The following is a 25,947-nucleotide window of genomic DNA, read 5'->3' as shown; positions in this document are numbered from 1 at the left end:
TTTCTACAATGCTTTGCACTTACTGTACATATTTAAGTTGATCCGTCTTCAGTATGCAAAACCCATAGTGTTCCACCTCATTCCAAAACATAAATTCTCATTTACATGCACAATATTGCAAAATGAGACTCACCATCTGTGAGTGTATAAGCTCTATGGTAACATTCAAAGTCAAACAACAACCATCTTCTCAGTGAACAATGAAGCATGACAGTCTGAATTGCTAGAACATACTGTCAGAGGGCTCCTCCAAAGATCCCAGCGTTGAATTTCCCTCTGAATCTTGTCTTGCTCATCTAATAACATTGTTTATGTCTGCTATGGGACATGTCTGTTGAACAGTGGGATACAGCTCTCAGTCCAAACATAAAGAAAGAAATGAAATATTCACCCGCTTATTGTCTCCGAACTCCAGGAGAAGAATCAATAAAACATAACGTTGGCTTCTTTCTGAGTTTAAGACTTCCAGTGGGGTTTGAATTCCCCATGTGACGTTGGAGGCTTTACTCTCGCATATGAAAACACCAGAGTTTCATTTTGATGTTTGAATTAATCAGCGGAGAGCATCTTCAGAACAAAAAGATCTGATGGTGCCTGTGGGATCCTCAGCCATCTGAGATTCCAGTCTGTATTTAAAAGCACGTTTTGAAGAATGTATTTCAACAGCTCATAATAAGCTAAGACGATCTATGGTGCATCTCATATCTGGTCTACAAAACTCAGCCAATCTCTCTTTTTTTTTCCTCATATACCACACATTTTTAATGTCCTGATCTATCCCCTTGGTGAGTAAAATGGACTTCAAAGACTGTTGAAAATACGTGTTGACTCAAATAACCTCACTGCATTGCATGTTTAAACACAACTTTCACGTGAATATCAAACCCCTGTAAGTGTGTCACTTCTGGCAATACAATAGGGCAATTATGCGGACCAGATCAACATATGTAGATTCCACTGAAAGACAAAGGACACAGATAAATAGGAGGGTACTGTGACCCCATTGCCACATTATCTCAGAGGTAAAAATAATCCTTTCACTGATAACTCTACAAATAACAGTTTAAAAAAGGAAGAAGCCAACAGGTCTCTGGCTTTGTTCACATGTACATTAACAGCAAGTATAGTTTCTTTTACTGCAAAATGTTTTGATTACTTTATGTTAAAGGAATTGTACGACACTTTGGGAAATTTGCTTGTTTGCTTTCTTGCCAAGAGTAAGATGAGAAGACCAATACCACTCCTATATCTGTGTGTTCAATGTGAAGCTATAGCAGGCAGCCAGTTAGCTTAGCTTAGCACAAAGACTGAGGACAGCCTGGTTCTGTCCAAAGGTAACAAAATCAGCCTACCAGCACCTCTTTATAACTGCTACATATCTTGTTTGGTTAATCCACCCAAAAACTGACTGTAGTATATATGACAATGTATGTCTGTCACCAATATCCAAAACATATATACATATATATCACATACCTATCGAAATATAGCAAAAATTGGCATTTTCATATACTGTATGTCAAATATATTTATACAGATATAGACATATTTAATACATGTATTTCCATGGTATACATGCTCATATGTTGGATATGAATATATGTTTGCTTATATTAGTTAAACATGTTTCTCAAAATATAGCTTGTTCTTGTATGTCATGTATGTATGTGGTATCAAAATACTGCATCAGTTATATAGTATATTGAAGATAAAATCATCAAATCCAATAAATGCACAAAAGACGAGTAAAGGTTAACATTTTTATTTCAAAGCACAATTATCTGTTCCCTACACTTCTTCATATTTTTTGGCTTCTTCATCTTGCAATTCAATGCAGCCCCAGTTTGTCCTTGGGTGGTGCCAGGGTGTATCTGCATAACAGCATATATGAGAGAAAAATTAATCACACACCCAGTTAATGGCAAATAGAATTAAACAAACAGATACTTGCACACACAAACACACACACACAGACACACACACACAAAACAAGACAGTAAAGCCTACAAAAAATTAGAAATTAATAATTTAATTATTCTTACTATTATTTTTTTTATATATATGTTTTGTATTTCTGAAGGGTCGGTTCACCCAAATTACAAAACCATGTACCCTCTCTTCCCTCTAGTGATATCTATCCATTCAGACAGTTTTGGTTTTATTTTTCCAAATTTTGAGATATCTGTCTCAGAGACGCTGATGCAATAGAGGAAAAACTGAAACTGAAACATTTCAGTGTGTATGAGAAAAACTGAGCTTTTGCAAAACAGTGGCATCAGCTTTACTTTATGTCCCCGAATCTTCTCTGTGGTCACTCATTTTAAATGTCAATTAGCCGAATACACAGCAGAACTGCTGTCATTAACCTGTATCCATTTTGATTTTGTGAGACAGTTTAGTATAGGAGGGAGTGACTGCTGCTTAACAGGTAGAATTTATGGGCCACAGTTTATTTCATACTTGTTCCGTTGTCTGACAACAGAAACAGACAAAATATGTAAATGAGACCAACTATGTTGTGAATTTGGCTGGATTATAAGTGCATAACTCCATTATCACTTATTTTAAATATCGATATTGCTGATCACACAGCTATTGTCATTAACCTATATTTATGATAATTTTATCGATTAACGTTACGCTTATAAAATAGTGATTTGGTCAGCCAGGCTATCTGTCCTACTCCTTGCCAGATGTTGGTCAAGCCTGTGATGTGCATTTTTGTTGTTTGCCATATGAAAAGAGGGTGTAGAAGAAATTTAGTAATTTTATGTTGCTCAGATGTTTCACATGAAGATGTAGCTCTATTAAAACAACCACGAAAAACTAGGGTGGACGCAAGGCAAAAAATTACACGGCGTAGTGTAGACATGGTCACAAAAAGGCACAGAAATGGCACAATTCACACAACTCTATGTATGTGCTAACAGCCTTTGGTGATATGTCAGACAGCCCATTTTTACTGGAATGCAACTCAAATGTCATATTTTAATGTCAGGTTGAGCATGGGCAGAACTGACAGGAAACACAAAGAGTCAGGGAGAGAGGAGAGAGACAGACATGCAAGGAGAAAGGAGTCTGGCTTCTCAAAGACACGAGGCAAGCACTCTCCCAGTAGAGCAATATTCAGTTGAGCTGAGCTCCACCACAGTGTAATTTGCCTCTGATTTCTAATCTTTGTAAAAGAATGTGAAGCTAAGTGCCTTCCACAAATGCAGACTATCATGGCATTTCTTCAGGCATATTATGGACCACAGTGATTAGAGAACTTAAAATGCAAAGGCATCCCTTGAAACTGAATGCATTTACAATCCCATTAAATATGGAATTGTGTCTGTGGGCCAACAGTAAATTTGAAATATCTTTCCTGCAACACTTTTTTTTTCTCATACATTTTCTGTTTGCTGCCTGCTTCCTTCACTCTCTTGGTGAATCTTTTTGAGGCTTTGAATAATTTGCCTGTAATTGTCACTGAAATAGCTACACTCGACGCAATTATATAACATTAATCACAAAAATGCTATCATAACTTTCCATAAGCATCATGCAGACATTTTTTGTGACTGATGATTACGACAGTAGGTTGCTTTTACATTTAAATAAATTCCTACAAAGATAAAATCAAATATTAATATACAATGTAGCTTGACTTCAGAGCCTGCGATGCAGAAGAGAGTCTTCCAGCTGAAGTGACCTTGAGCTCATGTATTAGAGTTGTTGTTTTTTTAATATGAAATTCTGCTCTCAGAGTTATTATCATCTCTAACTGTAGAGTACTGCTTATCTGAAACTCATCTTGAACCTCTGACAAGTCTTAATGAGCAGAAAAGATTCAATATTCATTTTGACAATACAATACAATTAAATGTAATATATAAACAAAGCTCCAACAAACAATGGATTTAGCTCACCACAATGAAAACAACCATCTGCTAAATAACCTTCTCATCCATAAACAATCATTTAGTTATCATAAATTCACACACAAACTCCTCCGTGTCCCAGTTAAAACCAATGCTGTATTATAGTATAATAATCCATCTATCACCATAGTCTTTTGACCTGATTTCATGTAATCCAAGAGAATCGCCCACACTGAATCTATGATAACCTTTGTTCTCATTAAAATAAAAATCAGCCTACACAACATGTCACTTTAAATTGAGCTGAAAGAAGAAACAACTGTTTAACAATCAATGAATCATCTGTAGTGGTCTCCACTCTTTCTTTTGCTGCATTAAAAGTACATTATAGTGTTGTTTTGCTACCAGAAACTATGACACACTCACTTGTACAAATTTGTTTGGGCATGACAAGACCTTATGGAATATTACTAGAGCAATGCATGACTGTCTTCCTTTCGTTTATCAGAACTTTATTGCTGAAAACAGCTGCCTGCTGCGTCTGGAAATAAAGCTGATGATAGCTTTGAGAGTAAACCAAAACAACTGTTACCATAAAATTAAAACAATGAGCTGAAAGACACTAAAACGCTCCGTAGAGCTGAGGGTAACTGCAAAGCTGGATGTTAATTCGTCACTACAAGCAATTCCTTTCACATTACACATTTATCATTTGATCCACTGTTAAAGGATTTGGCTGGCCATTTTCTATATTTTTCTTATTGTCAATAAATCTCATATAAAGAGCCAAACCAACAATGAACTGATCCTACTCACAAATATTTTGTGTGCATCCAAAGCCTGATATGTTTTATTCCTCTGTGCCATAGACCTCCACTGTTATGCAAAAACTATTAACACACATGTATTAACACACATCAGTGAGCCACATTACTACACTGCGTGACATGTGCCTTCACCACAAAGTTTACAGTCATAGTAGTTTGTTTAGAAATGGCTCCAAAGACTAATAATAGTGATCACGTTTTCAATCTCTGGGGAGTAGTTCCATGTAAGACAGACGCTAGTGTGCATGTGCAGGATTGCTGTTCTGTTTACAGAGCTTCGCTGGCTTGTTGTGCTACATATCACAACCTCTTGACTTTGTACTACACTGTAAATTTCTCAAAGAACTTCAGTACAAAGTCAAGAGGCAGAGGAACATGTCACCCAGTGCAGCGGTGTGGCTAATTGAGGTGTTTTAATCTATTATTATTCTAATGAAACACACAAGAGATGTCATCTTCAACAACTCACCTTCACGTCCCATTGAGATACAGTGGATGGAGAACTTAGAAATAAATAGTCAGAGATACAGTGTGAGCAAAGGCTCCAAATAAGCAACCTGTATCCAGATGCTCGGTGATACAACAGTTATACTCTTTGTTTCTCATCCTCCACCATGTAGTCTCCACGGGAGCAGAACAAAGAAGTACAAAAAACATAATTATACTGGAGGAAAAAAATTCACTCTATTAAATCTCATAAGCTCCACTAGATGTTTGATTGTAAATCTAGGCAATAGGCTTTTTGCGCACATATTTGGTTAAAACTAAATTATTTCATAGTCAAGATTAACACATTTCTTTGCAATGCTATTTAAATTCAGTTTACACTGCCAATTCTAGTGATTACGAGATTTGGGATATGAATTTAACAAGGCTTGACATTTTCCTGCTGTACCACACACTTCACAAATACAATAAAACAACCTTTGTGAAGTGTGCAGTGTTACATTTTTTTGAGACTGTGACAAAGATTTGTCAACACAACAGTGTGGTTGATTTTTGAGACCATGAATTGTGTTCTTGTGGTATTATGTCCAATGTACAGAATATAGCCACAAGTATGTGGACACCTGAACATTACACGATCGTTGATCATCTCGATTCAAAACCATGGGTATTAATATGCCTTTGTAGCGCCCTTCACTGTTCAGGGAAGGCTTATCATATGATTTTGAAATCTGGCTGCAGATATTTGCTCCCATTCAGCATTAATGATGTCGGCCACTGATGTTGGGTGATAAGGCCCGGCTCGCAATGTCCAAATTCATCCCAAATGTGCTGGATGGGGTTTAGGTGAGGGATCTGTGCAGGCAATTGTAGTTCTCCCACACAAAACTTGTAGAAAACCATTCCTTTACGGACCTCGCTTTGTGCACCTGGCCATTGATTGTCTAAAATATAATTGTGTGCTGTAGCATTAATATATTCCTCAACGGGTACCAAAAAGCTTACGAAAAACAGCCTCAAACCAAAACTGCACAAAGGTGCTGTGGGTGGAGGGGTGTCCACATCCTTTTGGTGATATGGTGTAGTTCCTTCCTGTTAATTTGTACAGACAGATGTATCGGCTCACCCTTAACTTAGTGTGTGAATATAAGCTGAATGTAATGTAATTTTAAATTTCAGGATGGAGGTTATACAGTCAAAACAAACATATAAAAACGTGTTTACCATAAACCCAAGAGACATGTGAGATCTAGACTGTGATTTGGGAAGATAAAGCACACTGGAAATATATAATATATCAGGGAAACTATTCAATGTAAGCCTTTATCTATTTGCTGCTTTTACCTATAAAATTGGGATAGTGTTATACTGTTCATACGGTTTTTCTTTGTAATACACTACATGTAACCAGAAAACATTCAGCTTGCTTTATCAAGGGATCGGCTGCAGAAGCTTTCATGCGAATGTGTCTGCAGATAATTAAGCTGTTCTTAAATGAGCTGCGACCCGAGCAAAACCTTGCTCAGCTCATCAAAAACAATTTTGCAAGTGCACCGCACGCGCACACTAAAGTACACGCATGCGCACGCTCACGAACGCGCTCAATAGACAATAACTAAACATCAAAAGAAGAAGAAATGGGCTTTTTTCTATATAAAACCATCACTCGGTAATGGCTGTAATAAGACGATAAACAGCACAGGAACTATCTTCAAGCAAAGGCATATCTGTCTGCCCTTTTTCTATTTTGCAACTTCCTTCAGTGTGCACTCTCAAAACAGGCTTATATTTATTTATTTATTTTATTTTATTTTTTTCACAAGAGGGTATTTTAATTCTAAAGCGAGGGATTGGTCACACTTGGTCTCATTAGCATGAGGAGCTGTATAAACCCCGCCACTGCAGAATTGTGAGCTGTGTTGAAGGCGAGGCAACAAGCGTATCTCTGACTGGCTGCGCGCAAGGAGCAAGTAACTTTCACTTTCAGCACAGTTCAGTTCATAAAAGCGGGAGCTGTATGGAGAGCTCTCACGCCCTGTCTCATCTGTTCAGCAGCAATGAGGATGCTTACTGAGGGAAAGGTTACTACCAAGATGATACGAGGCAAATTTATAACTTATTGGCGCCGGTGGATTTTTATATTCTCAATCCATCATTTTTTATCTGCCTCACTGGCCAAGTCCGAGGGAAATACTATAAGATACCAGACCAATGAGGAGGACGCACCGGGTACAGTCATCGGAAACCTTGCCAAGGACATGTCCTTGAGTCTGTCTCACTCCTCCAAGACCAATTTCAGGATGATGAAACAATTCAATGATTCATTCATCAGGGTAAGAGAAAGCGACGGGGAACTCACTGTCGCGGAACGGATTGACAGGGAGAGAATCTGCAGACACACTCCACAGTGTCTCATTACTTTTGACGTGGTAAATTTCTCCAAAGATCGCTACAAATTGATTCACGTTGAGGTGGAAATAAAGGACATCAATGACAACTCCCCGGAGTTTCCAAACAAGGAATCTATAGTGGAGATCTCAGAGAATGCAGCACTGGGGTCCCGTCTTCCTTTAGACCCCGCTGTGGACGCTGATGTCGGGTCAAACTACATCCAAAGCTATCAAATTTCTGTCAACAGTCATTTCACCATTGATGTGCTCCTGCGAGCGGATGGGGTTAAATATGCGGAATTGGTACTAATGAAAGGGCTAGACAGGGAGACTCAGTCATCATACACTGTGGAGCTGGTCGCCACAGACGGAGGCAACCCATACAGATCAGGGTCAACAAAGATAACTATAAGAGTGACTGACTTTAATGATAATAGTCCTGTTTTTGACCAGAGTAGTTTCTCAGTCAGTTTGCCAGAGGACGCACCGGTTGGCACTGTTATACTGGACTTGAACGCAGTTGATGCTGATGAGGGTTTAAACGGGGAGGTCGTCTACGGGTTCGGAAAACAGGTTTCTCATGAGATCCGAGAACTTTTCCACGTGGATAATAAATCAGGTCGCCTGACTCTCAAGAGTCCGGTGGATTTTGAGGACAAAAGCACCTATGAGCTTGACGTGCAGGCGAATGATCTGGGACCCAACCCGACCCCCTCCGTGTGCAAAATCATAATTCACGTCACAGACGTTAATGACAATGCCCCAGAAATCAGTATCACCCCGATGACCTCCATCTCGACTGGCATTGCATATATCAGTGAGGCGGCAGACAAGGACAGTCTGGTGGCGCTGATCAGCACCTTGGACAGAGACTCGGGTGTTAACAGCCAAGTTCACTGCACATTATACGGCCACGACCATTTCAAGCTCCGACAGGCTTACGAGGACAGCTACATGATAGTTACAGCTGCAACCTTAGACAGGGAGAGGATTAGTGAGTATAACTTGACGGTCATGGCTGAGGATTTTGGGTCACCTCCGCTGAGAAAGATCACTCAGTACACCATTAGACTCAGCGACGAGAATGACAACGCCCCTCACTTTACTAAAGCTGTGTATGAAGTTTCAGTGGTGGAAAACAACCCCCCGGGCGCGTATGTCACCACGGTCGAGGCCAGCGACGCGGATTTGGGCAACAATGGCAAAATTACTTACAGACTCGTGGACAGTGTCATCATGGGGTCCCCAGTGAACACATTTGTGTCGCTTAACTCAGTGTCTGGCTCCATATATGCCCTAAGAAGTTTTAACTATGAAGTCATGAAACAGCTAGATGTACACATACAAGCAAGTGATGGGGGGTCACCACAGCTGCAGAGCACTGCTGTCATCAGACTAAAAATAGTTGATCAGAATGACAACCAACCTTCTATTATTGAGCCACCCCTTTACAAGGGATCTGCTGAGGTTTTCCTGCCCAAAGATGCACCTGCAGGTTATGTGGTAACCCAGATAAAGGCCACAGATGCTGATGAAGGCATAAATGCACAGTTGTCCTATAAAATTACAGAAGGGGGACACCTGGGTTTCTCTATCAACAAAGACACAGGGAAAGTGCATGTGAGCCGACAGCTGACTTATGATCTCGCAGACAATGTCAAAGTCATAGTATCAGTCAGTGACAATGGGTCCCCCGCGCTTTCCTCCACAGCCATTATACACTTCAGTTTTGTAGAAGGAACTCTACCCAGTATGCCTTCCTTGGCTGAAAATGGCAGCGAGGATCTCTTTGAATGGGATATGTCCATAGCCATAATCATTGTCCTGGCAGGGAGCTGCTCTCTCCTCCTGCTGGCTATCATTCTCATCACAACCATTTGCAGCCGCCAGAAAAAAGAGACAAAGGAGGGGGGGTATGATGAAAAAGAAGACATACCAAATGTGGAAAAAGTGGAAAGTGGTCATATTGATTCATTGATTGCCAACCACAAAGGCAAAGTGTTTGATGCCCACCCATTTCCAGAGAAATCTTCAGTGGCCAGCAGCAATGCAACAGAGGGAGCCTGTGAGGATGGCAGGCAGACAGCAGGCATCTTTGAGTCAAACAGCAGAGTGATGGAGGGTAAATTAAAGGTAAGTAATTCTATTTTAAGAGATAATTAAAGTTTGTCACATACTGATTTTGTTGTGACTCAAAATTTGTGTCAATGTGTTTCTGTCTTCGCAGGGCTATTCTACTTTACCAGGATATGGGAAAGAAACTGTCCGGCCGATAACAATATGGAAGGGTAACTCCTTCACAACAATCTCAGCAAGAGATCCTCATATCAGTGGCAAAGACAGTGGGAAAGGTGACAGTGACTTCAATGACAGTGATTCTGACATAAGTGGGGATGTGCACAAAAAAGACTCGCCACCAACAAACAGTGAGTGTCACAAAAACATAATAAAATAGAGATTGAGAAAAAAAAAGTCAGATAAGTGAGCGCAGGATTAAATTTCAAGTTGAACTCCATACAATAATGCGTTTCCTAAAGTATGATTTATATCTTAATCTAAACCACATATACCAAAAAGATTATACCCAGTTACAACAATATATTTTCTGACACACTGGACACATTATGATGGATCTAACTTGGGCTCACTGGGGTCTTTTAACATCAAACGCCATCATCCAGGTGAGCCAGCAAATGTATTACATTCTGACAGCACTGCTGTTTCCACAGGTCTCTGGGCATGTACAAGCGAGTGCAAAGTGCTGGGACACTCAGACCGATGCTGGAGCCCCTCAGCTACAAGGCCCAACATGAGCCTGGCCTGTGGACCGCATCTGTCGACATTCTCCAAGACAGCTTCACTTCCCCGTGACACCAGAAGGGAAAACTACTATCCAGCTCACCTACCTAAAACCAACGGTCTGCAAAGTGTGTACGAAAAAGTTCAACACCAGGAATTTGATTATATTCTTGTGGGTCCACCGACACCGGCCAGAATACAGGAAACGGATGAGATATCCATTCCAGAGTATACAAACTCATAAGAGAGCTTAAATCAAAGATCATCAAAAGGGGCTTTGTCTTTATACTGTACAGTACTTTTATCTTGATTGACTCTATGTTGGATTGTTGCAGTGTTTTGTAGTATGTCATTTGTCTTTTGACTCATATAAGACTGTTCATTGTACCATGTATAATATGCAAGATTTTGTACATTAATAATATATTTTTCATAATGAATCAATGTAAAGAAGAATTTTATTATGGATTTTCAAGAGCATGTGTTACTATTTAAGGGGCATGACCTATGGACATTTAGGCTGAAAGGGGCCTTTCTGCTGTGGAAAACAATCAATATGAAAAATGACCATGTCTGTGGTAGATTTTGTCACATTGTTGCACAAATAAAACAGTTAAAAGAAAATTGTTTTGCTGTTCAAAAACAAATTTAGTTATCTTGGCTTACAGGTATGTAATCTCATAGGCAGAGTGCAACCTATTGTCCTGAGGAAATATTTATAAAGCTCAAAAAATAACCTCAAACAAGCCAAATGAGTGCACTGAATACATTTAATTTGCCTTCAAGACTTATAAGCCGCAATAACTAAAATGTGGTTCTTGGACGATCACAGCCAAAATGATAACAAGCATAAGCCAATGTCATACTCTTTTCATGGTACACAATGTAATGTGCTGCCTTCAATTTGCATGCAAATACTGCATTGTTGATCAAATGCTCTTACAATTACATATTTTTCGAAGGTCAAAAAATCCCGTCACCTTTCTGATTGCCTCCCAGCTCAGCAATTACCCAAAAAATGTGGTTCAATCTGTTACCAAGCAACAGCAGCACTGCACATTTGAATCTCTCTGTGATTTTGTATGGTATAACAAGTCAGTGCTGTGTTGCTGCATATCGTAAGAGTATAAAAACATCAGAAGACTCGCTTCTACTTACAGGTTTGACTACAGGTAGTCTGTTCCTTCACACTGACACCTGTAACTAGAAAAATCCTGGAAGAAGTCCACAATACTCATAGAGATTTATATAAGTCATCATCATTGGCATCAAACTTTCTGAACATAAAAATATTCTTTAAAATCATAGCTGCCTTATATATAACTTATATATAACTTACATATTTTCCTCCTAACTGAAAGGTCAGATAGTAACTTTTATCACTGCTTGTCACATATGACACCAGCCAATCTCTGATTAACTCAGAACTGCTTCAAAAGTATTGTTTTAGTTTGGTGCCACAGGATGGCCACCTTGCTTTAAGCAACCTGGACCTCCAGGTAACATTCAGATGAAAAATTTGGCTCAAAGAATTTACATCATCTGTACGTCATTCACACTCAAGCGTGAAATAGCCTTCCCCTGGGATAACCTGATTCTCCAAAGAGAAGTATTACAGTATTAGAGGAGGAATTATAGAGGACATCATCAGGGAGACGATGGAAAAAGTCCAAAATACCACACATGGATCTGGTTGTTTTGAACACTGCACGACTTCGGTAAGACAGGCTTAATATGTTTTTTGATTTCGAAATATAATTGACATCCATGACGTGTGAATTAGTGAGTAGACTCCATGAAATCTTGAGGAATTTGTCCTGCTCATTGATCAGTGTGTGCCATTTCTTACTTTGCTTCTTCTTCTGAACTTTGGGAAGGTACAAAACACACCGACCTCTACTACGGTCAGTCGCCTCCTGAGATTTGGAGCTGTGGCTCTTATTGTTGGTGCCGTGTTCATGTTGTGTACCTCCATGGCTGCTGTCTACCTGTGGAAAGTCAGTGATAAAAATGTAAGTGTCAACCAAGGATTATGCTGTTAGAGGTATTACAGTGCTACTTCAGTAACAGATTTGCAGGCAGTATGCTTTTGATGTCAAACGGACCCAAAATAGACTACAGAATCCTCTCATAATGAAAATTTTATTACAGGCATAGATGTATTTTCTTGAAACTGTCACAACAGATATTTATGTTAATGATTAAGATGCCCTAACACAATTCAGAGTGTGAAATTGCATATTTAATTCTGTCTACAATACATATTTCAAACTACATAACATATTCCCGTAACTCTACCCCATCTTATAAGAAATATTGTGTTTATCTGTGTCCTAATGAGCTCACCTGTAGGGCAAGCATCCCCATCAAGGTCTGCAGCAGCATCTCCTGTGGTGCTTTGCTCAATTCTCAGCGTGCTAAAACTACACAGGATTTCTTTAAGAGAGAAGCAACAACAACAATTACTGTGCAGGGGAATGGCATAAGCAATACGCAGCTTGTTTTTCTGCATCTCTCTTCTACTGTGTTTGCTACAGTGCGATTTACATAACTTGACTAATCAGTCATTTAATGTTCCACTTTGAATGCTGCCAGGTTTATAATGTTCGTTACAGTATGAACATCAATGGGGAGGCGAGGGAAGGCTCCATGGAAATTGATTCTGACAACAACCTGGAGAGATTTACAACTGGGAGTGGAGCTGAGGAAGCTGTGGAGATTCATGACTTTCAAATTGTGAGTGAATTTGTCCTTGTTCTTTCTTCCTGAGGTAGTTCAGCAGAGATTGTCTGTGTGCTTAGCAAAGTAGCAAAGCTGTGAGTGTAAACATGGCATCTCTGTGATTTGGTGCAGGGAATAACTGGAATCCGCTTCTTCGGAGGAGACAAGTGCTATATAAAATCCCAAATCAAAGCCAACCTTCCACACATGGGAGTTCAGAACAAAGAGTCGCTGATGTTTGACCTGGTATATGCACACTACTTGATTTTTATCCTCTGCTTTCTTTTAGCACTGCAATTTCTCTCACCACCTGAGTAATTCAAGGAAAATATTCTTCTTTTCCTGCCAGACAGATGAAATCATGCCAGTGAGGTTTGATGAGGAATTCCTCACCTGGGCTGCTGCTGAGCGGCCACTGAAGGACACCAGTTTCCTGAGCAAGAAAATTCTGAATCTTTGTGGGGAGCTTCCCATTTACTGGCTCCAACCTGTCTTTCCTAAAGGTTGCCTTTATATCTTTTATTACATATTGATTTATACCATCCCACAGAGCCTAGGAAAACTGGCCTGATATCATAGAGCATGGTCTATTTCATTTGAAGTACTGTACATTTCTTCATAGTTTATTCAGATCCTGGTTGTTATTGCCCTGCTTATCTGCTGACACACTTGTACAATCAGCAGTCTTGTCTGAGAAGTTAGTGAAACACATGAACATCTTGAACATACACTACATTTAGAGACGTACACCAAAAATGGCTCCGGTCTTGTATTAAAAAAGAATGATCTTGAAATATGCAGGACTGCTTGATATCACTGCTGCTAATTTAATTATTCAGGACATCTGAGACAGCTGCAGCTATGTAGGATTGAGCTCTGAGGACATGTATGGTGTCTTGTGGATGTTGACCCAATACTCTTGCCTCTTGTGGCTGCTGTAACAGATGGGGAGAGGAGAAAGAGAGACACACAGCGCGCCAAACGGCAGTTTAACATGGAGGAGTTTGACGCAGCTGCTGAGGAGAGGAACCCAGTGAGTCACGCAGAGAATGACACCTCCAGAGTTGAGGAAGAGGAGGAGGGGTCGCAGTCTTCTGCAGGGTCAGCATACAATCCTGAAAATCCTTATCATGTGAGTACTGACTTTTTCAACAATATTGCTTATGATAAACAAGGCTTCAGAGCTGGTGAATTTTTTATCAACTATCAAGAGACATCTACTGAGCCCTGAAGCAACCCTTAAAGTAACATTATGAATTGAAACTTCTCTGTTTTGTCAACACTTTTACAGATGACTTCAGAGCACCATCCTTAAGATGCCAGGCTTGTTAAAAATGTATATTCACAGAAATAGAAGTGCGTGATGTGGAAATGTGTTAACCTGGATTTAGTGTCTCTGTCAGCTGTGGGTATGTGCTGCTGTTGCTGTTGAGTAGGCGTCACATTAGTAGCTAATTACAGGTCACTTGGGTAACAGCTGCCATTTCCAAGTTGATGAACTTATGAACTGAAGTGAAAATTCCCATTGGTTATAAAAATTCATACCGCCTAAGAGAACTGGAGTCACATGTTTGAAAGGATGAGAGGTTTAAGTTTTGAAAATATTTGAATTGCAAATGAGTATAATGGGTTTTTTTTTTTAAGAAAAGGCTGCTCTTCAAAATTAACATTGCTTCAAAACTGCAGCGCAGCAGAGGGTCCGGAGAGGAAGGTGCCATGACCTTTGACACCATGCTAGACCACCAGGGGATCTGCTGCTCAGAATGCCAACGCAGCTACACTCACTGTCAGAGGATATGCGAGCCTCTGCGTGGCTACTGGCCCTGGCCTTACAACTACAGAGGGTGCCAGGTAGCTTGCCGAGTCATTATGCCTTGTCGCTGGTGGGTGGCACGCATTTTAGGTGTTGTGTAGAAATGCACGCTACATTTGTCAGATAACTTTTTTTGTCTCCCCAAAAAAGACCCCAAAGGTCTCTAAACTTTCAGTTTCTGTGCAGATATGATTGCAGATATTTGTTTTCTGAGTTTGACTGTAAATACTACCATAAAACTATACTTTTTAGCATGATATGCAGATAATGATGTATGCTTTACTAAGAAAACCTATATATGATTTAATTATTTTCATAGGTAAGAGGTAAATTGGTGTTTTCTGTTTGCAGGCATATACTACTTCCTTACATACAGTAAAACTAGAAAACGTAAATGCCATTTTCCTGTTTGCAGCTACACACTCATAAATGGGTTACACAAATGAGCACATTCATTTTTGCATCGTGTAATACCAAGGCTTAATGCACTGTACTGTGCTTAATGGAAGGTATGGGACTGAATCCAAAGGCTCAGCAGATCATGTACCTTTTTCTGACTGAATAGGCTTCAATAAATTCTAATTACAGTATATGCTGGCTTTGATGTAGATGTTTTTTGGTGTCACATGTTGTTTTCATGGTTCCACTGGGTGCTTTTCTGATAAAGCTGAAGTGACAGCAATGGTTGCCACAACTTCCATTCACAGCTCAGAATCGGTTTGAGGGCAATGCAATTTGTGCACACTGACATCTGCATCGACGTGAACTAATGCGAGATGAGTGTCATGGCAATGATGGAAAACATTTCTATAAACATGACATTTTTATTAAATAAATAAATTTTTTTCCTATGAAAAGTGTGAATGCTAAGCTACCAAATAACATGATCACAGAGACAGGATTTCTCTTTTTTTTTCACCGCTGTTACCAAGGCTATTCTGAATACCTCAAAATCAAAAGAAATCAGATTACTATCTCTAAAGCCATATGCCAACTTTCTAAATAATTGAGAGGAGCCATGTTGCGATCAAGACGATTTCACAGAGGGTGATCCAGGCATATCAAATTACAACAGATGTGAAATTGCACCATATCTGCCACCAAAGCTGCATTGAAGCAGTGTGAGGAAACAACACAAAGAGATGCTTGTCTCTTTGCTTGGAGATCTTTCCTGGTTTTCATGGGGGTAGAGATGCTTATCACATCTGCAGTGCTGATAAGACGGCCTCTGTGCTTCCGTAGGCTATATAATATTAATCCCTCTCCCACGTCTGCAGATGCACTTAAAGGAAGGTGACAAGCATGACATATCCAGGACCTCCTGATGGCTCATGCTCTGGAGTGCAGCCACTAAAAGAGCCCAAAGTACCCTCAAGTGATGTAAATTTGCAGGGGGAGTCCAATTTCCATCACAGCGCTGTCACTGCCATGGTCATTAAACTAAATCATCCTGCTGTGTGTCACACAGCTCCCATTTTAAAGTCCCTTCAATAATGGAGTTATACTTGGACTGCAGATTGCAGCACAACAGTGAATGTCTGACCTGACAGCAGCTGTGACAGTATTCTGCACATTATTTCTTCTTTAGAAATCACAGACAGACACTCTATATGAACATAAGAGATACTGTGAAATTATTAATTAATTGACAGACATTTTGTACCTTAGTTGAGCCAGCTTCGGTTTGGCAGGGCTATATATAATCACTAAAGTCAGTAACAGCAGCTGAAATTTAAATATGACGTGTTATGTGCCTGTTGCTGTCGGCGGTTTCCTTGGGTTTCTCTCAGAATATGTTGATACAGCAGCACAAGACAAAGAGCTCTGAGTCTAAGCTCAACAAAAGGAGATGAAATACACAAAGCAAAAGGGAAAAAAACACATCACCACAAGCAACAACTCAAAATGGCATTTAAACAGAGAAAAAACACATAGCTCAGAACAACAGCAGTTTTGTTATCCCGAGGCTCTGTTTCTAAAAAACTTGTTTCCTTTTGCCATTGCTCTCCTAAGAAGAGAAATGTACCCCGTTGAGTAGAAAAGACGAATGTGTTGGAGAGCGGCTTCAGTGTGTGAGACAGTGGTGCCTTTTTGTTTGTCTCCCCTCTGGAGCCAGGCTTACCCTGGGAGCCCTGCAGGCCAGGGAACAAACAGAGCTTTGTGAGCACTGACCCACTGTGCCCAGCAGCCAGACTGCAAACCTCCACTCCTGTGCTAATAGGAAACCGCAGACAAGGAGTCCGCAGCAGCCAGGGGAGGGGAGCTTTCTCGCATCCACCTGTGCTTTCATCATTGCCCATCAAAACAAGCACAGGCAGGCAGGGTGCTCTGGTGACCACCGAATCAAAAGCTTTTTCACTAACATCCTCTTGGCACTCACACTCAACACAGTACATTTGGGATACATTAGTTGGTGATTTATTTTGTGGCATGGATTTGTGCTAATCAAGCCCGCGCACTCACTAGAGCTCCCTATAAATAGGCTACGTCAATAGCCTGCCATAAATTTGCCTGTTGTTGCCCAGGAGGCATTAGAAGTGTGAATAGACGTGTGAAGTGAACCACTCTAGTAAACGTGTCCTACATTTGATTGCATGTTTTCCATTACATCCAGACATGAATGAAATAAACAGTAGTGACAGTCCATTTTGCACCTTAACCAGAACACAGAAACCCTTTTAGGCTAGCTCATTATGTTTTTCTGCAAGAAAGCACTGCAATACGTTTATAGATGCTGGCGTTGTGAAAAAAAAAACAAAAAAAACCTGTAACCCACAGTTTTGCACCGGCAATAACAACCTTGGCATCTAACATTTGTCTTTTCTTTTCTCCTGAATGGTCAGAAATAACATGGCTGGACGAAGGGGGGCTTGGTACACGGCTTAAATGCTTTTTAATCCCATGGTTGAGTGACCACTTGCAGCTCTGCCCACCAGTCTGACTCTGCCTGCAATTTGCAGGTCTCTCTGAAGTTTCCTTGCCATTGGCTGGAGTGTCCACTTCTCCCTCTCTCACACACAAACATCCTCTTATTAAGTATGCAAGCCTCAAATGGCTATTAATTAAATGCCTGCTAGTATTATATAAATTAGTCTTGATTATTTCACTAAACTAAAACTGTAAATATTGTCTATAGACAGCATTCAGTGAATTACACTTTCTATGTAATGAAACATTATAGCAATTCTCCTGGGTGACTCAATTACTCTGCACACACTGCAGGGATTTTTTTTCTGTGTATTGCACTTGGTTGCATGGTCTCCTTGTTTTCACTCAAATAGAAAACCTGTAGTGTGCTGTAGGTCTAAATTGGACACAGTACTGGAATTTACACCATTGTTTTCGTGGAAACAGACCACACTTGAGACAGTGTGGTGAAGGCATCCAACGTCAAGAGTCAAGATGTCAAGATTGCCTCACAAGAGGAGGGCAGTTATCTTTATAACACAGCAGGCATTGTTTCTCCGCAAGGATGCTGCTTAATCACAAACATAAATCATAATCCCGCTGTAATTTTTTTACACTGTCAGTGAAATTTAATTTGAAAAGCCATGCCAATGGGCTCAATAAAAGGTTCTCCATCAAAATATGGCATTTGTTAAAACTTCAGTCACTATAGGATGTACCCCAGAACACACACATCCTCTGGTGGGGTGCTTAAAAAGAGCTATAGATAGCTCAAAGCAGAATCAAATCCAGACTACACATCTACAAACTGTAAAAAAAAAAAATAAAAATAAAAAAATAAAAAACAGCTCCTCCACAAAGCAATGTCAAGAGGCTTGCCACATGAAAGCAAAAGTTGTCCAAAGAGTTGCGAGAAGTACTGACAAAGTTTATGAAGAAAAAAAAAGTAAATGTGTTTTTAATCCTCAGCAGCACGTGCAACAATGAGGGAGCCTGAGCGCTTAGATATGCCACCCCGGGGGCAGGCTCTATACTTAAGGCTTACAACAGCCTCATTATCTCCCTCAACTCACATCAGATCCTAGCAGCAGTTTGTCACAGGCAGGCTCCTCTCTGCCAGTAGGCATCAGACCAATCCTCCTGCAACACTACTGTACATAATTGCCATATGGACAGCATTTTGAGCCAGACTGAAGACTAAAAAGCCCTCCAGGCAGATTCCCCAGATAACTAAATGAATATTTTATCTCATTTCCATCTAATTTGCACCACATTATTATACAGAACTGAAATTTTTAATTAATTGATAGAACAGATCAAACATAGGTTTACACTTTGATTTTCGGGAGCTGTTATTTTGATAATTTGCATGACTTTTTTCCCATGCCAAGCTTTTTAATCTCCCAGAATTTCAGCATCTCTATATAGAAACACTATAATAAAACATACAGCAAATTAATAACTGTCAGCGCATATGAAATGCTTGTCTTGGTTGCGTGAGCAGTTCCAGTGAGAAGTCCTTTTACCTGCCACCCCACTGATTAATTAATTTCACACTGTTTAATTAAATCCACAGTCTGGGGAGTCTGGGCAGCACCGTGGGGAGCCCTATCTGAGCCGTGTGTGTACAGAGATTACTAAAGAAGGTCTCAGACACCCGCTCTCTGACTGCTGTTGACACTGACGTCACCCTCTCCGGATACCAGAGCATGATTGTGTCAATATCATCTGGCAGTTGTGAGCTTTTACTGCTGGGGACATGATAGCACTGCACCATTTGTTGATTATTTGCTGGCATTTGCATTAACAAAGGAGACTGAAGTATTTGACAGCATTTTGACACAAATTAGTATTTGACACTAGTGTCTGACAAAGTGTGTTGCTGTTGTATGTAAATTTTGGATTAACATAACTGTATCAATGAAAATAAGCCATGTGCCATGAAAATGCTATTTGATTTATAAAACTATAAAAAGAAAGTCTAAAAAAAAACACAAAATAAGAGGTTGAGATGTAACCAAGAGTGATTCTAAAATGTACAAATACACATAAACACACAAAACATGGACCATGTTTAGCTAGACCAAAAAAAGCACAAATTGGCTTCAGTGTAAATGAGCATATTGAACTGCCATATACTGTCCAACATTGTTGAATACAGTCAAAGCCTCAGAGACACAGAGACACCATCTCTCTTATGTCAGAACAGAGAGAGGTGCAGGAGTATGTGGCACAGCAGGAAATATGACTGTGTGGGCTGGAAAGCACACATGTTACGTTCTCTGTTCTCTTGAAACATATTTCTGGCATCTCTAATCACAAACAAACACATTTTGAGTCAGATTCTCAAATTTGCCTTTACAGGACAACTTACAAACAAGATGACATTTCAGCAGTACATGAGTTATGACTAGACTTACAATTTGGACAACTACAATAATTAGTGAAAGGATTAAATCGACTCTTCCTTCTTAGTCTGTCGTAATAACATACCTAAAGCTCATTCTAAATGTAATTTGGTCAATTTGGTATTTATATGTTGAGGAAAGCAATCAGGCACATAAAGTGATGTGATGTGAAACCAGCATTTATTTGTGTTCTCTATTGGATGTGCCAAGAGCTATTAGAGCACCAAACACTTTGTATAATGGCACTGATATGAAAAAAGTCATGATATAAAGCGAGTTTGCTATTTTTATTCACGTGGTGTCATTTCAAATGAAAAGGTAGCTGATACCTTTATTTAAAAATGAAGAAAAGTCAAAAGTGTGGGGCAATTAACTAAGTTCTAAATATATCATTTTCCATGCATAAGAATTTATACCATACATGCTTGAATAACAGAAATTACTATAAGATGAAAGTTTAATTTCAGTGCTTTAGTGGAAGGTTGAATTAGTTGTAGAAAATATCATAAATTTGTGTCCTTATTACACTTTTCTTTTATATAAGCATCACAAACATCACACGCAGCTATTTATTAAACAAACAATCTTTACAAACAGTTGAGAGTTGAGCTCTTTACTGACACAAGATAAACTTTTAATAGGCATCCCAGCGCACAGCATCAAAACAGTTTTGCCGACTGAGACAGCATTAGTTGGAAGAACAGCGCTCTATTTGTGCTTGCCTTGTCCTGTGACAGGAAGACCTATCAGGTGCTCATCTCTCTCCCCCTCCCATCCCTCTCTCCTCCTGACCTCATTCTGTCATCTTCGTTTTCCTTCTTCCCCACTCTCAGGTCTTTTATAAAGTGTCTCCATGCATTACACATTTAACAATGCATTAAAAATAGGCCACCATCAATCAGTCATTCAGCAGCGGAGACAGAATCTACTTGTGGCACCAATTTGATATGTTTCTCAAGGTTCAAGAATGAAAGGAATGCCGTAAACTCTTCAGCTGCTCTGTGTTGGAAACTTAACAGAGATGAAAACACACATTTATGTGCTAATAATACACTGTACCCCATAAAACCACCATAATCATTTTGAATTCCCATTTGCTTGATTTCCTGTGGCACAGTGTCTTTCCAGAATCCAGAAAAAGAATCAAAATGATATATTTGCAGTCAGTAAGCTGTGACAAGATTTCTGTTGATGGGTGCCAGGTTAACATTGTGCCCAAAACAGTGATTTGAGAACTGTGATGCATGATACAGGATAGGTAGTAGGTAAAATCTGATGTAATGGTTGAGAGTGAGTCAGGCCCCAGGGGCAAATAGTCTGAACAGTCTGACTCCAGGTTGCTCATGCCAAAGCAGATGTTCAACTGACGACAGCAGTACAAAAGACAGCGCAGCATGTTATTCACAAGGTATTTTACATAATTAGGAGCTACAGAGAGAGCAACTTTGGTTAAATGCTTTGATAGCTACATTTAGTAAAGAAATATAGAGCACTCACAATGTACTTTCACAGTTTCACACGAGTTTTGTTAACACAGTGAGGTGTTCTCTTTAACGGGAAGAGATGTAGAAGTCTGCTTGTGAGCTTTGATGTTGCTGCTCTGCTCTGAGGCGTGATCCTGCGTTCTGGACTTCAAAACAGACTGCGCCTCATCATGGGTAACAACTTGATGAGGTAGACACCAACTGCACAGACATGCCTGAAGGACCACACAAACAAAGACGTTTGGTTAGAGGACAAAACAAATTTCCAATCCACTTCACATGGAGAAAATTTCACTCTTGAAGGTTTATGTTTATAGAGTAATAATGGTGTAATCTCAGTGGAATGTAGCCTTGTCTATGTTGTATGTCTTAGTGACCTACAGGAAAAGCTGTATTGCTTCAATACAGACTCGTTAATTAAAATAGGGAAAATGGAACGCAGCCCTGTTCAGTTTCCATGTAGAAAGACATCTCCTTAAAAACAAAGTTGTGGATTGTGTTTGAATTGGGGAAGGAATTCCAGGGCTATCTTGATTTCATAAAAATATATCTGTTGTAAAAAAAAAACATTATCAAATAGAAAACTGAAAACAAGTTCTTCATTTTCTGTGGAGTACAAATACCTCTTTGAAATCAAAAGAAATCAAAAGCATGTTAAGACATGAGCAAGCAATACAATAAAGGCTTTTACATTTTCTTTCCTTGAAAATTGCCTTGAAGCCCTCCTTCTCGTAAGATTGCCAAGTGTTGGTTTTTCTCTGATGATGTTTTTCCAGACCATTTTCACTTATTATACCCTCGGGTCCTTGCTTACTCCAGTCTGCAGTCCATTTCGTAGACATGACTCCATATGTCCACGATGACACATGCGATAGCTCATCCAGCAAGGTTTTCACCCCTACCACATCTGTCTAGAAATGAATAGTGGCATATATAGGAACAGCTGGGGGAAGACAATAAAACAGTATATCTCACCTTGAAACATCTCTTAAATCTTTTGCTGACTATGTACAATGCAATAGGGTTGATGCACGAGTTGAGTGATGCCATATTCATGCCAAAATAGTCCAGGACAAGAAAGACACTAAAAAAGGAGGATAACCGTTAAGTATGTCACACAAAAGAGCACAAACCTGGCAATATACAACAAAAATACTGGATTCTTCAAGCTCACCTCAGTAGCTGACACCTATTAGGATCTTTCTGATCATATACGGTTAATTTCAAGATTCTGCTGAGGTATAGTGGCAACCAACAGAGCGCAAACACAATCACCAGGCAGAAGACAGTTTTTGCAACTTCTCGCCTCTTAAAAAGAAAATATAGAACACATATTAAAGACCTAAAAATGGGAAATATGCGATTTGGAAATATGTGTCTAAAAGTAGAGGGTTAACCTGCTTGGTGTAGTCACTTAATGTTTTCTCGGTGTTCCTCAGCATTTTCCTGGTCATCAGTGTGTAGAAGACGGCAGTCCAAGCCAGCGGCATGCAAAAGTAGAAGCCAAAGAGCCACCAGTCCTTTAAGGATTTATAAAACTGTTGATTAAACATGACAGAAGCCCACAGTCAGTCAGTGCTGCAGATGACTTTGTGTTCAGTGGTTCCTATCAGCATTCTATGCATAAAACAATATTTGAGACACACAGACATCATTCACAAGATGACATTGTATAATAAAGTGTTGGGTTGTCTGTTGGATGAGATTAGGACAAATGAAATTAGAGCTATTATGTGTTACATTTCCTGTCAGCAGTTTCTTACATTACACTGGGTATAAAAAGACGATCATAATGTCAATCACATGTTGATCTGTTTACTTTTTTTTGTTGCACTGGTTGGGAAATACCTGCATAAACCGCGTTGTTTGCATAGGATGAAGCAGGCATACTCTCAGATGCTTGTCTTTATAGTCCATTGTTATCATATCAAAGCCAACAACTTCAGGCACAGCCAGCATGATAGAAATAACCCATATCAAAGTTATTTCGATTGCTGTCCACACTGAAATCCCAATGCCTTTGATTCGTTTCCAGGATACTACAGCTCGGTACCTGCAAAATCAATGGAAAAATGTTATGACTTGGGGGACTTTTATCTGATGATACATTTTTCCAGTTAAAGAACATTTCAAAGGCTCATGCTAAACAAATCTATCTGCTTGATGAAATGCATTAGCCAGCAAACTATATTTTCTTGTAGTGCACGGGACAGTGCTGCTTATCTCCTTACCTGTCAACACTCAGAGCACATAAACTCAACACAGTAATTCCAACAGAGGTTTTCTGTATGAAGGGGACAAGCTTGCACAATACCAAACCGAATGGCCAATCTTCTGCCATGAGCTGCAAAGAAAACAGAAGCACATTTTCTGTAATAACAAACACAATCGATTTAAGGTAAGATTGAAGTTCTGAAATGGACAGAAAGAGCAGAGCAACAGGATAAGGTGCGACATTACTTTCTCATTGTAATTGCACACCACGAAGTGAATAACTCACCCTGTATGTGTTGATTGGAATGTCTATCACAATGTGGATTAGATCCCCCAGAGCAAGACTAGCAATGAGAATGTTCGGCCCGCTTCTCATGCTTTTGTTTACATATATGATTTTCAGTAAGGCTGAGTTCCCCACTATTCCAACAACAAAAACAACAAAAGAGACTATAGTATTGATATATTTGAAGATGTCTCTGATTCCAGCTGACTCTAAGCACATAGGAGGGTTTGGTGTTTTTGGTCCTGCTACTTGAGGTGGATGAATTGAGCTGTTGGATTTCTGTTTTCCCAGTACTAAAAGACCAGGGGACGCTGTTTCAGAGAGTTCAATTACAGAGGAAGGTTCTGAATGCTGATCACTGGCCTCTCCGCTGATGAGAATATTTCCCAAACAAAGAACAAGAGCCGCAGTCCACATTGTTGATGATTTCTTCAAAGGCGCTAAAATTGTTTTTGCCGGCACTGGACTGAAAATGAGAGTGAAAATAATTATCACAACATCTTAGCCTTGAGATTTACAGCAAAACATTTAGGTCAGGTAAAAGGTTTATTTAATTTACTGATCAAAAGGCAATAATAATAGGGCTAACAGCATTGATACAGCATGAAAAACAGAATTATGACAGCTTACCTTTAGATGTACATATGCAAACTCTGCATGAATTCAGTCTGTGTAATACCCACAAAATAGGCTTTATGTTTAACACAAAGGCCTACTCTTTGCTGCTGCGCCTGATATAAATCTTGCAACCCAGCAGAGGGAAATCAGGGTTTTATAGACTACAGTATTGTTGTCAGCATTACTCATTGATATGTCAGTAGTGACTGTAATTACTTCCCTTGATGCATCACCCTGAATGAAAGGATGGCATTGAGGTGTACTGTCTGTTATCAAGGAGTGAGATCATTTTATGGGCTTCAGTCGAGATATAATGTTGCAGTCGTTTACTGTCTGAAAAAGTTCCTGTCTGAAATAAAAAAACACAAAATCTAAATGTAGCAAAATGTCTATTTGAGTGAAGGAGCGATGTTTTTTTTTTTTCTTTTCTTTTCTTTTCTTAAAGCCACAGAGTTATCATTAGTGAATGCAATGGAAAAAGGGAAACTGTCTTCTGTGACTGTATGACATTTTGGATGTACATGAGCCTAATACAGAACTAGCTTACTGCCGGGCAACTGCACTTGAACAATAACATAAAAAGATACAAATGGAACCGTGCAACATCTAGTGAGTGTCCTCTAGAGGATTTGCTTCATTTGACATATCACGTTTTTAAAATATGAGTCAGTCTCTATCCTACCAGAGAGATACTGCCTGTGCATCTCCTGAGAGTCCTACACAAGGTGACTTGTTCTTCTCTCAACAGTTTATGACAACCTGCAGAGCCTGGAGGAGCATGAGACATGTGAGGACCAGAAAGATCCCATTGTTAATATCATACCCGACAACTACTCCAGCTCTCTTTTGAACATTCAAATTTGTGTTCCGCTGGCTACAAATGACCTTGGGAACCATGTGCTGGCATGCTTCCACAAGAACAGCCGATTAAGAAAAGTGAGTTGGCTGAGTTGGATATGAGAAATTATGACAACTGTTTACAGCTAGGCTGTCAAGCTCAACATTATTGCAACTGTTTTTTTCTTCTCCATATAGGTCATTGGAGAGAACCAAGGTGCTTCAGTACAACGCCTGTAAAAAAAGAAGCTGTAAGGAACATTTTTAATTAACAGTAGCCTGACTGACAGATCTATAAACATAACAGTAATATTCATAATATAAGGAATTCAC

At 39.6% G+C, this 25,947-nt stretch overlaps 4 protein-coding genes across 6 annotated transcripts in view; 3 read left to right on the top strand and 1 right to left on the bottom strand.

Annotated features, from left to right (window-relative positions):
* Window positions 1-7,010: 7,010 nt before the first annotated feature.
* On the top strand, window positions 7,011-10,950 carry si:ch211-199f5.1 (protocadherin-8). The gene is made up of 3 exons (XM_044366072.1): window positions 7,011-9,660; window positions 9,755-9,953; window positions 10,257-10,950. The coding sequence occupies exons 1-3, from the start codon at window positions 7,195-7,197 to the stop codon at window positions 10,568-10,570; spliced, it is 2,979 nt and encodes a 992-aa protein (XP_044222007.1). The 5' UTR covers window positions 7,011-7,194; the 3' UTR covers window positions 10,571-10,950.
* Window positions 10,951-12,966: 2,016 nt separating this feature from the next.
* LOC122992625 (leukocyte cell-derived chemotaxin 1-like) lies at window positions 12,967-15,394 on the top strand. The gene is made up of 5 exons (XM_044366480.1): window positions 12,967-13,062; window positions 13,180-13,293; window positions 13,397-13,550; window positions 13,992-14,179; window positions 14,734-15,394. Exons 1-5 carry the CDS (start codon window positions 12,976-12,978, stop codon window positions 14,959-14,961), a joined length of 771 nt encoding a protein of 256 aa, XP_044222415.1. The 5' UTR covers window positions 12,967-12,975; the 3' UTR covers window positions 14,962-15,394.
* Window positions 15,395-21,703: 6,309 nt separating this feature from the next.
* Window positions 21,704-24,576, bottom strand: LOC122992534 (endothelin receptor type B-like). The gene is made up of 7 exons (XM_044366366.1): window positions 24,160-24,576; window positions 23,891-24,003; window positions 23,508-23,712; window positions 23,057-23,197; window positions 22,834-22,967; window positions 22,635-22,743; window positions 21,704-21,874 (listed from the first exon to the last, which is right to left on the bottom strand). The coding sequence occupies exons 1-7, from the start codon at window positions 24,574-24,576 to the stop codon at window positions 21,704-21,706; spliced, it is 1,290 nt and encodes a 429-aa protein (XP_044222301.1).
* A 769-nt stretch (window positions 24,577-25,345) lies between these two features.
* LOC122992266 (glutamate-rich protein 6-like) overlaps window positions 25,346-25,947 on the top strand; it is a 14,211-nt gene continuing 13,609 nt past the window's right edge. For 2 of the 3 annotated variants that reach the window (XR_006406008.1, XR_006406004.1), the window contains exons 1-2: window positions 25,393-25,713; window positions 25,813-25,865. The gene's annotated coding sequence lies outside the window, so the exon portion shown is untranslated. The other variant, XR_006406005.1, reaches the window with a different exon arrangement.

Source organism: Thunnus albacares, chromosome 11 (assembly GCF_914725855.1).
Source record: "Thunnus albacares chromosome 11, fThuAlb1.1, whole genome shotgun sequence".
Classification (NCBI taxonomy): domain Eukaryota; kingdom Metazoa; phylum Chordata; class Actinopteri; order Scombriformes; family Scombridae; genus Thunnus; species Thunnus albacares.
This window is presented reverse-complemented; position numbering and strand designations above follow the sequence as displayed.

Bases quoted from the DNA above. Each gene is read 5' to 3' on its own strand.
- LOC122992534 (XM_044366366.1), bottom strand. From the start codon at position 24,576: ATGTGGACTGCGGCTCTTGTTCTTTGTTTGGGAAATATTCTCATCAGC. The intron at 23,713-23,890 runs GTAAGGAGATAA...TTGATTTTGCAG, and splicing joins TGTGCTCTGAGTGTTGACAG to GTACCGAGCTGTAGTATCCT. The intron at 22,968-23,056 runs GTTAACCCTCTA...TTTCTTTTTAAG, and splicing joins TAAGTGACTACACCAAGCAG to AGGCGAGAAGTTGCAAAAAC.
- LOC122992625 (XM_044366480.1), top strand. From the start codon at position 12,976: ATGGAAATTGATTCTGACAACAACCTGGAGAGATTTACAACTGGGAGT. The intron at 13,063-13,179 runs GTGAGTGAATTT...GATTTGGTGCAG, and splicing joins AGATTCATGACTTTCAAATT to GGAATAACTGGAATCCGCTT. The intron at 14,180-14,733 runs GTGAGTACTGAC...TCAAAACTGCAG, and splicing joins ATCCTGAAAATCCTTATCAT to CGCAGCAGAGGGTCCGGAGA.
- si:ch211-199f5.1 (XM_044366072.1), top strand. From the start codon at position 7,195: ATGAGGATGCTTACTGAGGGAAAGGTTACTACCAAGATGATACGAGGC. The intron at 9,661-9,754 runs GTAAGTAATTCT...CTGTCTTCGCAG, and splicing joins TGATGGAGGGTAAATTAAAG to GGCTATTCTACTTTACCAGG. The intron at 9,954-10,256 runs GTGAGTGTCACA...CTGTTTCCACAG, and splicing joins AGACTCGCCACCAACAAACA to GTCTCTGGGCATGTACAAGC.